Raw genomic sequence first — 12,332 nt, forward strand, 5'->3', positions numbered from 1 at the left:
GCCCCCTGCCCCAGTTCCCACCTGGGGCAAACCCACCATTCTGTGAACTTAATTATCACGTAGCTCTGACATTTTGTTGTAATAAATGTTTTCAGGAAAACCAGCCTGGGGTCGGGTCTAGGGGTCGGGGTACAAGGTCCTCGGCACTTTGGTAGAGAAGCAGCCTCCCTCCCCTCCAGGGAGTGACAGCCCAGCTCAGCCCTGGGGGCTCTTTATTGAAACAACTCACAGCACAGTATTTGAGGCAGCGCTGGCCAGCGGAATCCCAGGAGGCTGAGAAATTGAGGTCCCAGCACCTGTCCCTGCCCTCCTGGGGAGGATTCCTCCATGAAGGCAACCAAGCCTGAGCAGCCCCGGGCTGGAGGGTGGGTGGTCCATACACAGAGGCAATAAGAGCACTTGGAATCAGAGTGACCCTGCAGCACTGCCCTAGGCTGGGCCCCCAAAGTCCGACAGTTGTGGCATCCACGGTGGGCAGGCACACCCTCAGCTGCTTTTATGAGCTCGCTCTTCCACGTAGAGCTGCATCTAATGGACAGGAACGAACACCATGGTCAGGTGGACAGCCAGGGCAGCTACTCTGGAGAACCCACGGGGTCTCCGACAAGGGTGGGCTCTGTGGCCCCAGCCAGGGTTTAAGGGAAAGAGGGAGTTGGGAGCATAAAGCCAGGCATGCCCTGGTCATCTCCCCCGAGCCTTGATCCAGAAGCCGCCTGACAGGGCCTCAGCACACCCGAAATAAAGCACACTCAGGCCCAAGCAGCTTACCTTTAAGATGTCTGATGTCATGGTTTTCAGGGGTATCAGTCGGGGGTCATGCATGTGGACGTCCTGCTCATCTGCCAGGATCCAGGGGAAGTCCTAGGGAGGGGACAAGGGAAGGGTGGCAGGGGGCTGGTCCATGGCCCGCCCTCACTTTGCTGCCCTCTCCCCTTCCGGAGCTGGCATCCTCAGACTTCGGGGAGCATCAGAGTCACCAGGGAATGGCTGGCCGTGCAGATTCCTAGGTTCCCCCACCGGAGAGAGGCTGAGTCTGTAGATCTGAGCTGGGCTGGGAGCCCCAGTGATTTAACAAGCCCCAAACACCAGTTCTGAAACTGGATCAAGGATCCCCTCCCTTGAGAACCCCCAATGAGCTGGTGGCTCCCCCTGCTCTCAGCGCCAAGTGCCCAGGTGGGGCGATGACAAGCGGCTGGCCACAGAGCCAGCGCACAGTGAGAGCCTACCGATGCCAGGCGCTGCCGTAAGAAGTGTAATGAATGCCCTGCCGTAGGCAGCGCCCTCGCTCTCATGGAACTCCGGTTTTCAGACCTCCCAGCGGTCTCCCTGCCCACCCTCCCACACCAGTCTCATCTCACCTTGATGACCTGGATCTTCTCCATGTTGCGAGTGGCAGCTTCTCTCGTGTGCACTAAGACTGTGAAGGTACAGCCTAAAGAGGCCAGAGTTTGGTCAAGCCTGGGCCACCCCATGCCTGCCGCGTGGCACAGCCTCTTCCCACCTCCCTAGCTGGCTCAGCAGCCCCGCAAAGCAGAGTGTAAACCCAGTGTTCAGAAAAGTCACAGTCAACAGGGAGACTAAAGCCCAGGTGGAGTCATCAGGGAAGCTTCCTGGAGGAGGTGGGCTTTCAGAAGAGTTCTAAAAGGCAGGAAGGAAGAGAGGGAGCTTGGTGCAGCCAAGTAGGGATCTGAGGACACAGACCAACACAGGTAGCCATGGAAATGCCCAGGGAAGAGGGGGTGGGAGTGAGCACACCTGGGGGGTTGTGGTCCAGGACAGCATCACATACACTGATCTTCAGGATGAAGGCTCGGAGCAGCTGCTCCACGTGAGACAGCAGGGAGTCTGAGCTGGGAAGCAGAGAAGAGGAGGGTCTCCCAGCACATAGGTGTCCCCCTCCCACCAGCAGGCAAGCAACTCTGGGAGCAGCCCTGGCGGTGCAGAGTCCCCCTAGTGCTTCTGAGTGTATTGACTTCTGAGGCCCTGGCTACCTGTCTCTACACAGCTGACATCATCTGGGGAGTTTAAAACCAAAGCCGAGTCCCATCCCAGGCTAATTAAGTCAGAATGCGGCGGGGGGAAGGGGCACAGGGAACCCCAGTAGGTGGTTCTAATATGCAGCCCAGTCTGAGAACCGGACACAAAGCCAGGAAGGGACAGGGTTTGCCCGAGGCCACATAGCAAGTAGGGACAGATTCTAGTGCCCTGACCTCACCACACGAAGCTGGCAGCTGACCAGCCCAACACGCCCATCCAAGGTCAACATCTGGTTGACTAGGGACTGGATGGATGCTTGACTGGGAAGTCAGGAAACTGGGTCTGTGTCCTGGCTCTGGGTGACCAGGTCAAGATCATCTCTCGGGACCCTGGTTTCTCCATCTATAAAATGAGGTTGGGACTAGCCATTCACCAACGTTGTGATTTTCCAGGTGTGATACTGGAGGGTCTCCGTGTAACCTGTGTGATGTCCACAGAGACCACTGGGCGGCCGGCTGTGACTCAGACACTAACAGGCCTCGTTGGGTCAGCACACCTTGCCATGTCTCCTCTCAGGCCTCTAGCAAGGCATTCAGGGGCTGCCTTAAAGGGGTGAGGGTGGCCGTGTTACTAGGGACCTCACACCAGTGAGCACGTGGATGGGGGACGAGGCAGCGCACCTGATGGACAGCAGCGGAGGCTGCGTGATTTCGAAGACGAATTTCTCCACTGGGCGGTGCTCCTTGTCCAAGATGACTACCACCACTTTCTCCACATCGTTCTGCAAGGACAGGAAGCCCCGATTCCAGAACTGGACACCCGCCTCCCCCTTACCCCACCCCCCCAGCCCCTGCCCCCTGCTCCCTGCCCAGGGAAGAATGGGAAAGGTGCACTCACGGCCCTGCTCAGCTTCTAGGCCCAGAGTCCCTGAGAGCCCAGAAAGAGGTTTGAGAAGTTGAAGTAGGCGCCCCCAGACATGAGTGGTACCCGCGGATAGGAGAGGATGCCTGGGCCCCACAGGGGTCCCAGCGTGTCCCAGGGAGCAGAACAAGGTAGAATAAGGAAGCCCTGAGGGGCCAAGCTCAGACAGAGCTTGGGGGCAGAGGGGGAGAAAAGAACAGGTGAGAAGGACCCAAACCCCTCTGGGCAGGCCCCAGTCAGCCAACTCCACTAACCAGGGCTCCCGGGTCCGGCACGCCCTGAACGTGCCCACATACCCTGGGGCCTGTCCCTGGGCAGGGGTGGTCTCCAGAGCGCAGGACACAGGCTTCTGGGTGTTAAGAGTCATGGGGACCCGGTATGGTCCCAGCATCACCCCATCCTGGAGCATGGAGGAGCACTGGGGGTGGGGTGGGCTAGGGGCCTGGTGCCCTCACCTTCTCCAGCAGCGGCTTGACGCAGTGCAACGTGTCCTGGATATACTGGTTCAGCTCCGGGTGACAGGACATCTGCACACAACCCCATGATGGCTGGTGAGGCTGCAGCACTGATGGGGGAGCCATTGCAGACCCCCTCCAGCAGCCCAAGGGCCTGTCTGCCTTCGGAGAGAGGCGCAGCAGTTCCCTAGGGCTCCCCACCCAAGAGACAGACTTCCCATCACGAGGCTAAGAACTGAATTATCCACAGAGGGAGAGAAGTTAGAAGATGCTAAGAATTCAGTCTCAACATTAGCATTTAATATAGCATTAGGAGTTCCTAACGCGGGGTCACTGAGCTCCTCCAGAGTCTGAGAAGTCTTTAAATTGTGAGTGTTTGAGCATACAGGCATTTTTCCAGAGAGGGGATCCAGAAATTTAATCCATTTTCGAACATTAAGAATCTGGAACAGACTTCCCTTGGTGCGCAGTGGTTAAGAATCCGCCTGCCAATGCAGGGGAGAGCCCTGGTCTGGGAAGATCCCACATGCCGCGGAGCAACTAAGCCTGTGCGCCACAACTATCGAGCCTGCGCTCTAGAGCCCGCGAGCCACAACTACTGAAGCCCGCGTGCCTTCAGAGCCGGTGCTCCGCAACAAGGGAAGCCACCGCAATGAGAAGCCTGCGCACCGCAACTAAGAGCAGCCCCTGCTCACCGCCAACTAGAGAAAGCCCGCGTGCAGCAGCGAAGACCCAATGCAGCCATAAATAAATAAATAAATAAACTTATTAAAAAAAAGAATCTGGAACTAAGGAGTTGTGTGGCCTCAGGCTTAACTTCTCTGTGCTTTAGTTACTTCATCTGTGGAAGATCTCATTTAAAAAAGTGAGGATTAAGTGAGATAAGTACCTAGTACACGGTGGGTGCTCAGTAAGTGCTGATTCTTTTTTCCTTTTCCTTGTATATCTTTTTGTTTGTTTGTTTTTTGGGATTTTTCCCCCCTATATATCTTTTAAGCTTCCACCACCTTCCAGTATTCGGTCATTTATTCTAATATTTACTGAGTGCTTTCTAAGGGACAGGTACTTCTTGAGGCTGGGGATAGAGTAGCATATATTTACTGCTTTGTCTGCCTTTTAACCTAAAGCAACCGTTACAATTAGGGTAAATGAGGGGAGAGGGGAGTGCCTGAGGTTTATAGGAATCCCCTCCCCAAACCAACCATTCACCAGCTTCAGGAGACCTTTAAAATACAAAGATGGGGGGCTGGGGGGCTCTAATCGGAGGGCCTGGTCCCTAACTTCTAGCAAGGGGAACTCCCAGTTCAGAGGGGACAGAAGGAAACGCCACTGCGGCGAGGGGTGGGAGGTTGTCGGGCTAGCAGCAGCTGCCGGGAACTAGAAGGCAAGGCCAGGCCGCTGGGAACTGAGAGGGCTGAGCCTGAAGAAGGAAGAAAGTTAAAAATGTCCTCTCTACCCACTCTGTGATACGGGGGTGACCCAGTGCACCCAGTCTGGATGTGGGGCTCACCTGGACAGGCACGTTGTACTTCTTACGCTTCTGGAAGATGCCCACCGGGTAAACCTCACGCACGTAGAGGATCAGGTGCACCGCCACCTCCAGGAACTCGCAGAGCACGTCGGCCACCACTGCGAGGGGGCAGAACCCAGTGCGCTCGGGGAAGTCCGCCAGCCCAGGCCCTCCCTCGCCCCCCGCCAGGGTGCGCAGGTCCAGCCTCTCTACCTTGACCAAAGTTGAGGTCCTGTCGCGTGAGCGTGGTCATCCTTCCCGATACCTAGGGGGTGGGGCAGGAGCGGGAGCTAGTTTCTAAGGCCCCTATAGCCGCAGGGCCCGCCCACCTCCACTGCCCCTCCCCTCCTCCGTCTGGGGGGAATCTGGGCAGGACCGCCCCTCCCTTCACACAGAACCGGAGCAGCTGGGAAGGACCCCCCACGCTGGCGTCAGAGCTCGGAGGCATCAGCTGCGGCGCGATCAGCCTCTGCGCACTAGCCGCCTCGCCCTGCAGTCTCCTGGGAGTAGATAAGGCCAGAGCTGTGCCCGCATAAAGGGCACCGCCGCAGAGGGTACAGCTGGATGCGCAGGGCCGGTAGCGTGAAGCCGGACACGCGGAAAGCGAAACTAGGCTGGAATAAGACTTCACCTCCTGCCAGGCTGGATTCTTCCCCTGAGGGAATCCCGTCCTTCTCCTCTTCCCCGGTACCGGCTCCGGCCTCGATTCCGGACTCGGGGCCAGGCCCCCGCGAGGGAATCCACCGACCGATCACTCGCGCCTCGCGCTCAACCAGAGGCCCAGGCGCCGCTCCATGACGTCCGCGGCGCTCCGGCGGGTCCTAGCGCCGGCTTCCAGCCACGCCCACCCCCTGCGCAGCCAACCACGGGTGCAGGAGGGAGAGACGGCCAGAGGGGCGGGGCTTGGGAGGGGCGGGGCCCTGCCTGGGCGCCTGTGTGATCCCAGGGCCGATGCTGCACCACGCCTCTTCCTTTCAATTTTAGGTGGGGGCGAAAAGAGACAACTTTGGTCTCCACATCGGATCGCAACGTATTTTCCCCCCAGGGCATTTCTCTCGCTTTAGGAGGCGCGGGAAGAGGTAGCGTACGTGTTGCTGGTGAGAGCCAGCTCGAGATCACAGCTGGGCACTATGGACAGCGACATCTACCGCTAGCTCCGCAGTCACCATCCCCGGAACCTCAGCTGCCCAACCGAAAGCGAATCCGCCGGCTCCGGGGCGGGGACAGGGGAGGGCCGGCGAGCACCGGGGACGTCCCCGTCCCCACCCCCACCCGGAGCCTAAATGCAGCCAGTCTTTACCTCCCAAGAAGGTAAAAACTTCCCGGGCCGTGCATCATAACAATAGCTGACATTTATAGAGGTCCAGCCATGTGCCAGGGACTGGGCTAAGTGTGTTCGTGGATCAGCTCACTAAATCCTCAAAACAATTCCACGCGACAGTTGCCATGATTGTCCCCGTTTTACGTATGAGCCAAGTGAAGTTCAGAGGGGTGAAGTAACCTGCCCGGTTACCCAGCTATTGGGGGAGGCGGTGGGCATAGTTGTCTTCTGCCACTACACTTTGTAGCTCGGAAGTCCCCCAGAGGCATGGACTCTGGAAGGGCTGAGAGGATCCTGGGAAATAATAATATTAATATTAAAATAATTACTAACATGCATTGAGCACTTAATATGTTTCAAGCACTGATTTCTTTAATTCTCTCATTAACCCTAAGAGCTAAGCCTTCATTTTACAGTCCCACTTTATAGATGGTAAAACAGGCTCAGAGATGTTCCCTAATTTGCCAAAACCACACAGTTGGAATACAAACCCAGTTCTGACTCCTACTCGAACTCCAGGGCTTCACCTTATTTTCAGCCCCTTTATTTTACAGATGGAAAAACTAAGTTCAGAGAAGTGGCTGAGGAGTTATGGCAACAAATCAGGGCCAGAAGTCCGGGGATCTTGTCTCTGACCTCCAGGGACACAAAAGCTGGTTAGGAGTCATGCCCATCTGCTGGTACACAGATATAGCTATAGGAATGTTTACCGTTTTCTGCTTAGTATTGGAGACCTGCACCTCCTTCACCCCAGATGCTTTCAAACCTGCATTTACACACTTCTGATGGGGTGGGGGCAGGGGAGAGAATAACTAACCTAGCCCATTAAGCCAAGAATGCCCGCAGAGCATTTCTCAAAAGCAGTCCTAGGAAATCTGCATCAGGATCCCCAGGGAGCCCATTAAACGTCAGGAACCTGGGCTTCCCGGACCTACCAGATCAGTTGGGGTGCACAGCAGGGCACTAGCCCTTTAACAAGCTCCCAGGGGCCCTGATGCCCAAGAAAGTGTGGGAATTGCAACCACAGTGGTTTGGGCTTTTCCAGGGAAAGTCTGCATTTCATAAAATTGCAGTGCTTAACCCAATGGAATGGATGATTTATTTCAGAAATGGATGCACCTGGCGGCACATTTGGGGCACGGCAATCCTTTCCAAGGCCTGGGGACCCTGCCCATGTCATATAGAAGAGGACCATTTCCATATGGAAAGAGCTGAGCAGCTCACTTGCTTGTAGACAGGTGTCCCCTGGCTCCTTGAGATTTAATCACTGAGGATGCTTTGGAAACTGGAGAGATTTGAGGGTCCCTCTTTGCCCGTCCCTGGAACCCGCTCAAGCAGCATTTTCACTGGTAACAGAAAGTGGCAGTCTTAAGGGGGCAATTCTTTGTAAAGGGTCCCTTAGGATTGGGGTCTAGGGTGGAGAAACTCAGAGCCCAGCTACTCCTGTGGCCTCCGAGGCACAGTGTGAGCAACCTGGGGGCTCATGCCAGGCATTCCTTCATGGGCCCTAAGCCCCAGCCCCCCACCCCACCCCCGCCCTGAGACGACACAGTGCAAGTCACCCATAGGTCTCCTGCCACACAGAGCTAAAGAACTTCAGAGAAACCTTGGTGGACATACACCCCAAAACTCTCATTTTTCCAGTGAGGACACTGAGGTCCCAACACCTTTGTTTGACACTGGGGCACCCACCCTGTCAACTGTAACCTGGATAAAAACACCTACATTCGGGGCTTTGGATTCGGAGCCAGCCATAAACAGAGGAAGGGGGGCTAGGAGACAGATGAGGAGGGATCAAACTGATCGACCTCAGCCCCCAAAAGGCCTCCATCTCATTTGTGAAATGCACAGGCTGGACAGATGTTCCCTAAACCTCTGATGGCCTCGGGTTCCATGGGGGCCAAGAAGCTGGGCATGGGACAGGGGTAGGGGGCCGAATCAGCATGGGGCCATGGGGGAGCTCTGTGAAAAGTCATCTGTTACTTCCATCCATTCGGCATCTGGTTTTTCATATCTTAATCGCATCAGCATGATGGATGGTCACGGATTACAGATTACAGATTACAACCCCAGATTACATCATGGGGTTAATTTATTACATTTTTGAATACCCACTTGCTGGGAGACTGTTTTTCAAAGGTATTTGCATATCTTTCACCATAACAACAATGTGTAGGAGGGCATCTGGGAGGGAAGGATGGATGTTTAGGAGGGGAGAGAGCTTATTTGCCAACTGAAGCAGGTTCCTGAGGGTCTGCAATGGGAACGGAGAGCAAATCACTCCCTAGAGACATTTAAATTGAAACTAAGAGAAGGTGAGATGCAAGAAAGTTTTGCAAAGACTGCACGGGTGAAGGAAGATTCCTGGGGTTCACTGAACAGCACACAGTGAGTGAATGGGGTATAATAACAAGCAAGGAAGTGTCCAGACCCCTAAGATGCTTCCAGAGTCCCTCCCATTCTCACCATCCTGATCACAGGACACATTATCCATCCCATCCCTGCCTAAGGTTCCCAGGACACCAAACACGGAGGTGGGAGGAGCCACAGAGTCAGCACGTATAGCCCGGTGACAATCCCACTGATACCACGATATTCAGGAACCCGCTGGGATGCCCCCTGAGCAGAGGCCCAGCCTCATTCATTCTCTTAGTCCAGCACCTCACCAGTGCCTGGCCAAATCCAGGTTCTGAATGAATGTGTGTCCAATGAGCGAATGAAAGAATGAAGGCATGAAATGATGGTGGGCAGTGTCTCATTGCCACTTGCCTGACATGAATCCTCATTTAGTCTGGATGAGGGGCAAAGACCTCTGATTTCAGTGCTTGGGCTCTAGGTGGTGGTGTGCAGAGAAAAGCTGCTTTCACAAATGAAGCAAGAGCTGCGGATTACTCACTACGGTGCCCCTCACACCCACTGGGCTGCTGCTTCTCTCCCCACCACTGCCCCTTGACCTGCTGTGAGGCCTTCCCTCTCTGATTCTCAGTTTCCTCATCTGTAAAATGGGATCATGGCAGCACCAATTCCATAGAGTTGAGTAAGAAGTAAGTGAGATAATGTTTGTAAAACTATAACGTGCACAATACCTGGCACATAAATGCCTAATTACTGGCTGTTATGACAATGATATTCAGATTGACACACACCTTGCCAGCTTCGGCAGCACATGTACAAAAATTGGGACGATACAGAGGTTAGTGTGGCCCCTGTGCAAGGACGACACGCAAATTTGTGAAGCGTTCCACGTTTTTCTAAAAAAAGAGTGGATATATGTGTACGTATAACTGATTCACCTTGCTGTACACCTGAAACTATCACAACCTTGTAAATCAACTATACTCCAATAAAAATTCTAAAAAAAGATCGACACACACTATCTAAGCCCCTACAGCAAACACTCTGAACCAGCCATCATGCCTTTCAAAACCCCATCCAAAACATCCAGAGCTGTGCCCCTCTTGCCAGTTCCATTCCCCAAGGCAGCAGGCAGCCCCCAAGATGCCCTTAAGGTGGGCATGCATCCTCATGGCCCGAGATGCCTAAAGACAAGTGGCTGCGGCTGAAGACAGCTCCTCTCCCGGCTCATCTAGTCTTCTGGTGTGAGGCCCGACCTGCCCAGCTGCCCCAGATCCTGGGGTCCACTGCTGACCTCAGACCCAGGTCAGAGCCCTGACCTTAGGCCAGTAACACTGGGCGGCTTCCAATAGTTCAACCAGGGCAAAGCCCCCATGCCATTCCGTCCCTGAAGTTCTGCTGACTCCGCAGTATCATTGACACCTTGTTGGTCAGGGGGACCTGACAGGTCATCTCTTTTTAAACTTTGAACTTTTATCCACAGAAATGCACAGAGACACTAAATGTTTTCCACAATTTTAGGGGTTGCCGGGACCTCTGAAGTCATCCTCAACCACAGGGTAAGAACCCTTGATCCAACTCAACTGTCACTTTTTAAAAATAACTGCTTTATTGAGAAATAATTCACAAACCATAAAGTTCATCCTTTTAACGCATGCAATTCAGTGGTTCTTAATATCGTCGCAAAGTTGTGCGTCAATCACCACTATCTAATTCCAGAACATTTCCATCATCCCAGAAAGAAACCCCCCGCATACATTGGCAGCCACTTCCCCAGTCTCGCCTTCTGCCAGCCCCTGGCAACCAACCACTCGTCTACTTTCTGTCTCTATGGACTTGCCTATTCTGAACATTTCATGTAAGTCATACAATATGTGGCCTTTTACGTCCGGTTTGTTTCACGTAGCATTCATGTTTTAAAGGTTCACCAAAATTGCGGCATGTACTGGTACTTCATCCTTTTTGTGGCCGAATAATATTCTGCTGTATGAATATACCATGTTTTGTTTATCCACTCATCAGGTGATGGATATTTGACTTGTTTCCACTTAGGCCATTCAAACATGGGGAAACTGAGACCCAGAGTCACCATAACCTAGATGGGATAGGAGTCCAGGCCTCTCTCCTAACATCCACCTTTTCTTGCAGCATTGCTCTGGGAGGACCCAGAGAACAGAGAGTCCAAGCGTGGCGAAAGATCGCCCCACTGGCGAATAGCCATCGCAACAGCATGTGAACCAGAGGATCCAATAACTTGCTTCCGGTTCAGTAAATGCTGGGCCACAGCTTCATCCTTGACAGAGAGGATCATACCCACTGTCCCCCTCCCAGGCCCAAGCCACCATCACCTCTTCTCTGCCACTGTTCCTAGCTGGTCTCCCTGCTTTTGTCCTTGCCAAATGCAGTCTATTCTCAACTTTGGGAATCAGAGTGAATTTGTTAAAACCTAAGTCAGATGATGTCTCTGCTCTGCTCACAACCCAATCCATCCTCGTGCTTGCCCATCAGGCTGATAATATTACGATAACAATAGCAGATAATTTTTCTAGAGCATATCCTGTGGGGTCAGGACCTTAGGAACATTATCTCCTTACACAGGCCACTGCACTTAATCCTCGAGCCCTGAGAGTTACGGCTAACGGTGAGCTCAGAGAGGTTAGGCCCCTTGACCAAGCATACGGGGAATGAATGACAGCAGAAGAGGGGCCCAGGCATCTTACCCGACTACAGAGCGGAGCTCTTAAAACTCTGAACCATAATTTGCCACGCTGGAGAAAGAAGAAAACAGTCGAAATGGAAGCCGCTGGGCCAGCTCTGGGCGCCAGGCAAGACTGCTGCTTCCCGCGAACGCGGGCCCGCCCCACCGCTCTCTGATCTTTGCAGCGCCTGCGGCCCCCCTGACCCCGCGGTGAGTTATGGGGGCCGCGGGACCCATAACACAGCATTCCGGGACTCCCAGGGTCGGCAGGACGCGGCACCCTGCTCTGTGATGGATAAGCCACCCCTAGCGCTGGCTTTGTCCTGCCTGGGCCGGGTTGGGGACCTACTTTGGACGGGGCGTGGCGAGAGGCGGACCGCGTGCGCGCGCGCGCGCGCGTGTGTGTGTGTGTGTGTGTGTGTGTGTGTGTTGGGTAGGGGTATTGTCTTTTTCCCTTCCCTCCCAGGGTGTTTGAGTGGGGAGCGGACACTAGCGCAGCCGTCAGTGCTCCCCAGTCTCACTTGGTAGCGCTTTGAAGACCCCCCTGGACCCCCACGTCGAAGACCGACCCCTCCCTGAACCTCGCCCCCAACTCTGCGCACTTTCGGAGGCTACTGAGGCCCCGCGGTGCCCCGTTCCTCCTCCCTCGCACAGGGCATTTCTTCCGTCCCATTTGACAGCCTAGGCGGAATAATCCTTTTGGGGAACCGCCGGCCTCTGCGCGGCCAGACGCTGCCGCAGCTGAGCGCTCAGCTCCGATCCATTGTTGGGGTCCGCCAGGGACCCCCTGCCGCGGCCCTTTGTCGCCCGCTCCCTGCTGGGCCGCTCCAGATGCGCCACCGCTGCCCGCGCCCCGCCCGTCCCACGCGCCCCGGGCCGCGCCGAGGCGGCTCTTCCGCACCGGGAGGAGTGGGCCCGCCTCTCCCGGTGCCTGCACGGCCGCCCGGCTGCGCCCGCCTTTGTCTACCTTCTTTGTCTGCCCCACGCCTTCGCGGCGGCAGCAGCTAGGCCTCTGGGGAGGGGGCCCGAAACGCCGAGCGCAGCTGGCGAGGGCGCGCTGGCTGGGAGCGCGCGGGGCCCGGCCCGGCCCGGGGC

At 55.2% G+C, this 12,332-nt stretch overlaps 1 protein-coding gene across 3 annotated transcripts; it reads right to left on the reverse strand.

Moving 5' to 3' along the window:
• Positions 1–391: 391 nt before the first annotated feature.
• On the reverse strand, positions 392–12,332 carry MAD2L2 (mitotic arrest deficient 2 like 2). 3 transcript variants are annotated; one of them, XM_079912788.1, is made up of 9 exons: positions 12,205–12,332; positions 5,077–5,128; positions 4,864–4,982; positions 3,354–3,425; positions 2,658–2,758; positions 1,756–1,850; positions 1,359–1,432; positions 769–861; positions 392–528 (listed from the first exon to the last, which is right to left on the reverse strand). In XM_079912788.1, exons 2-9 carry the CDS (start codon positions 5,114–5,116, stop codon positions 487–489), a joined length of 636 nt encoding a protein of 211 aa, XP_079768914.1. In that variant the 5' UTR covers positions 5,117–5,128; positions 12,205–12,332; the 3' UTR covers positions 392–486. The 3 variants fall into 3 exon arrangements, with proteins under 3 accessions (XP_079768914.1, XP_079768913.1, XP_079768912.1); XM_079912787.1 differs by lacking the exon at positions 12,205–12,332 and adding an exon at positions 5,555–5,805; XM_079912786.1 differs by lacking the exon at positions 12,205–12,332 and adding an exon at positions 5,495–5,805.

Source organism: Stenella coeruleoalba, assembly GCF_951394435.1.
Source record: "Stenella coeruleoalba genome assembly, chromosome: 1".
NCBI lineage: Eukaryota > Metazoa > Chordata > Mammalia > Artiodactyla > Delphinidae > Stenella > Stenella coeruleoalba.

What these genes read in the sequence shown, in the direction of transcription:
- MAD2L2 (XM_079912788.1), bottom strand. Translation starts at nt 5,116, where the DNA reads ATGACCACGCTCACGCGACAGGACCTCAACTTTGGTCAAG. An exon ending in AGTACAACGTGCCTGTCCAG is followed by an intron (nt 3,426 to 4,863) that starts GTGAGCCCCACA and finishes GGTTGTGTGCAG; the next exon opens with ATGTCCTGTCACCCGGAGCT. An exon ending in AGAAGATCCAGGTCATCAAG is followed by an intron (nt 862 to 1,358) that starts GTGAGATGAGAC and finishes TCCCCTCCCTAG; the next exon opens with GACTTCCCCTGGATCCTGGC.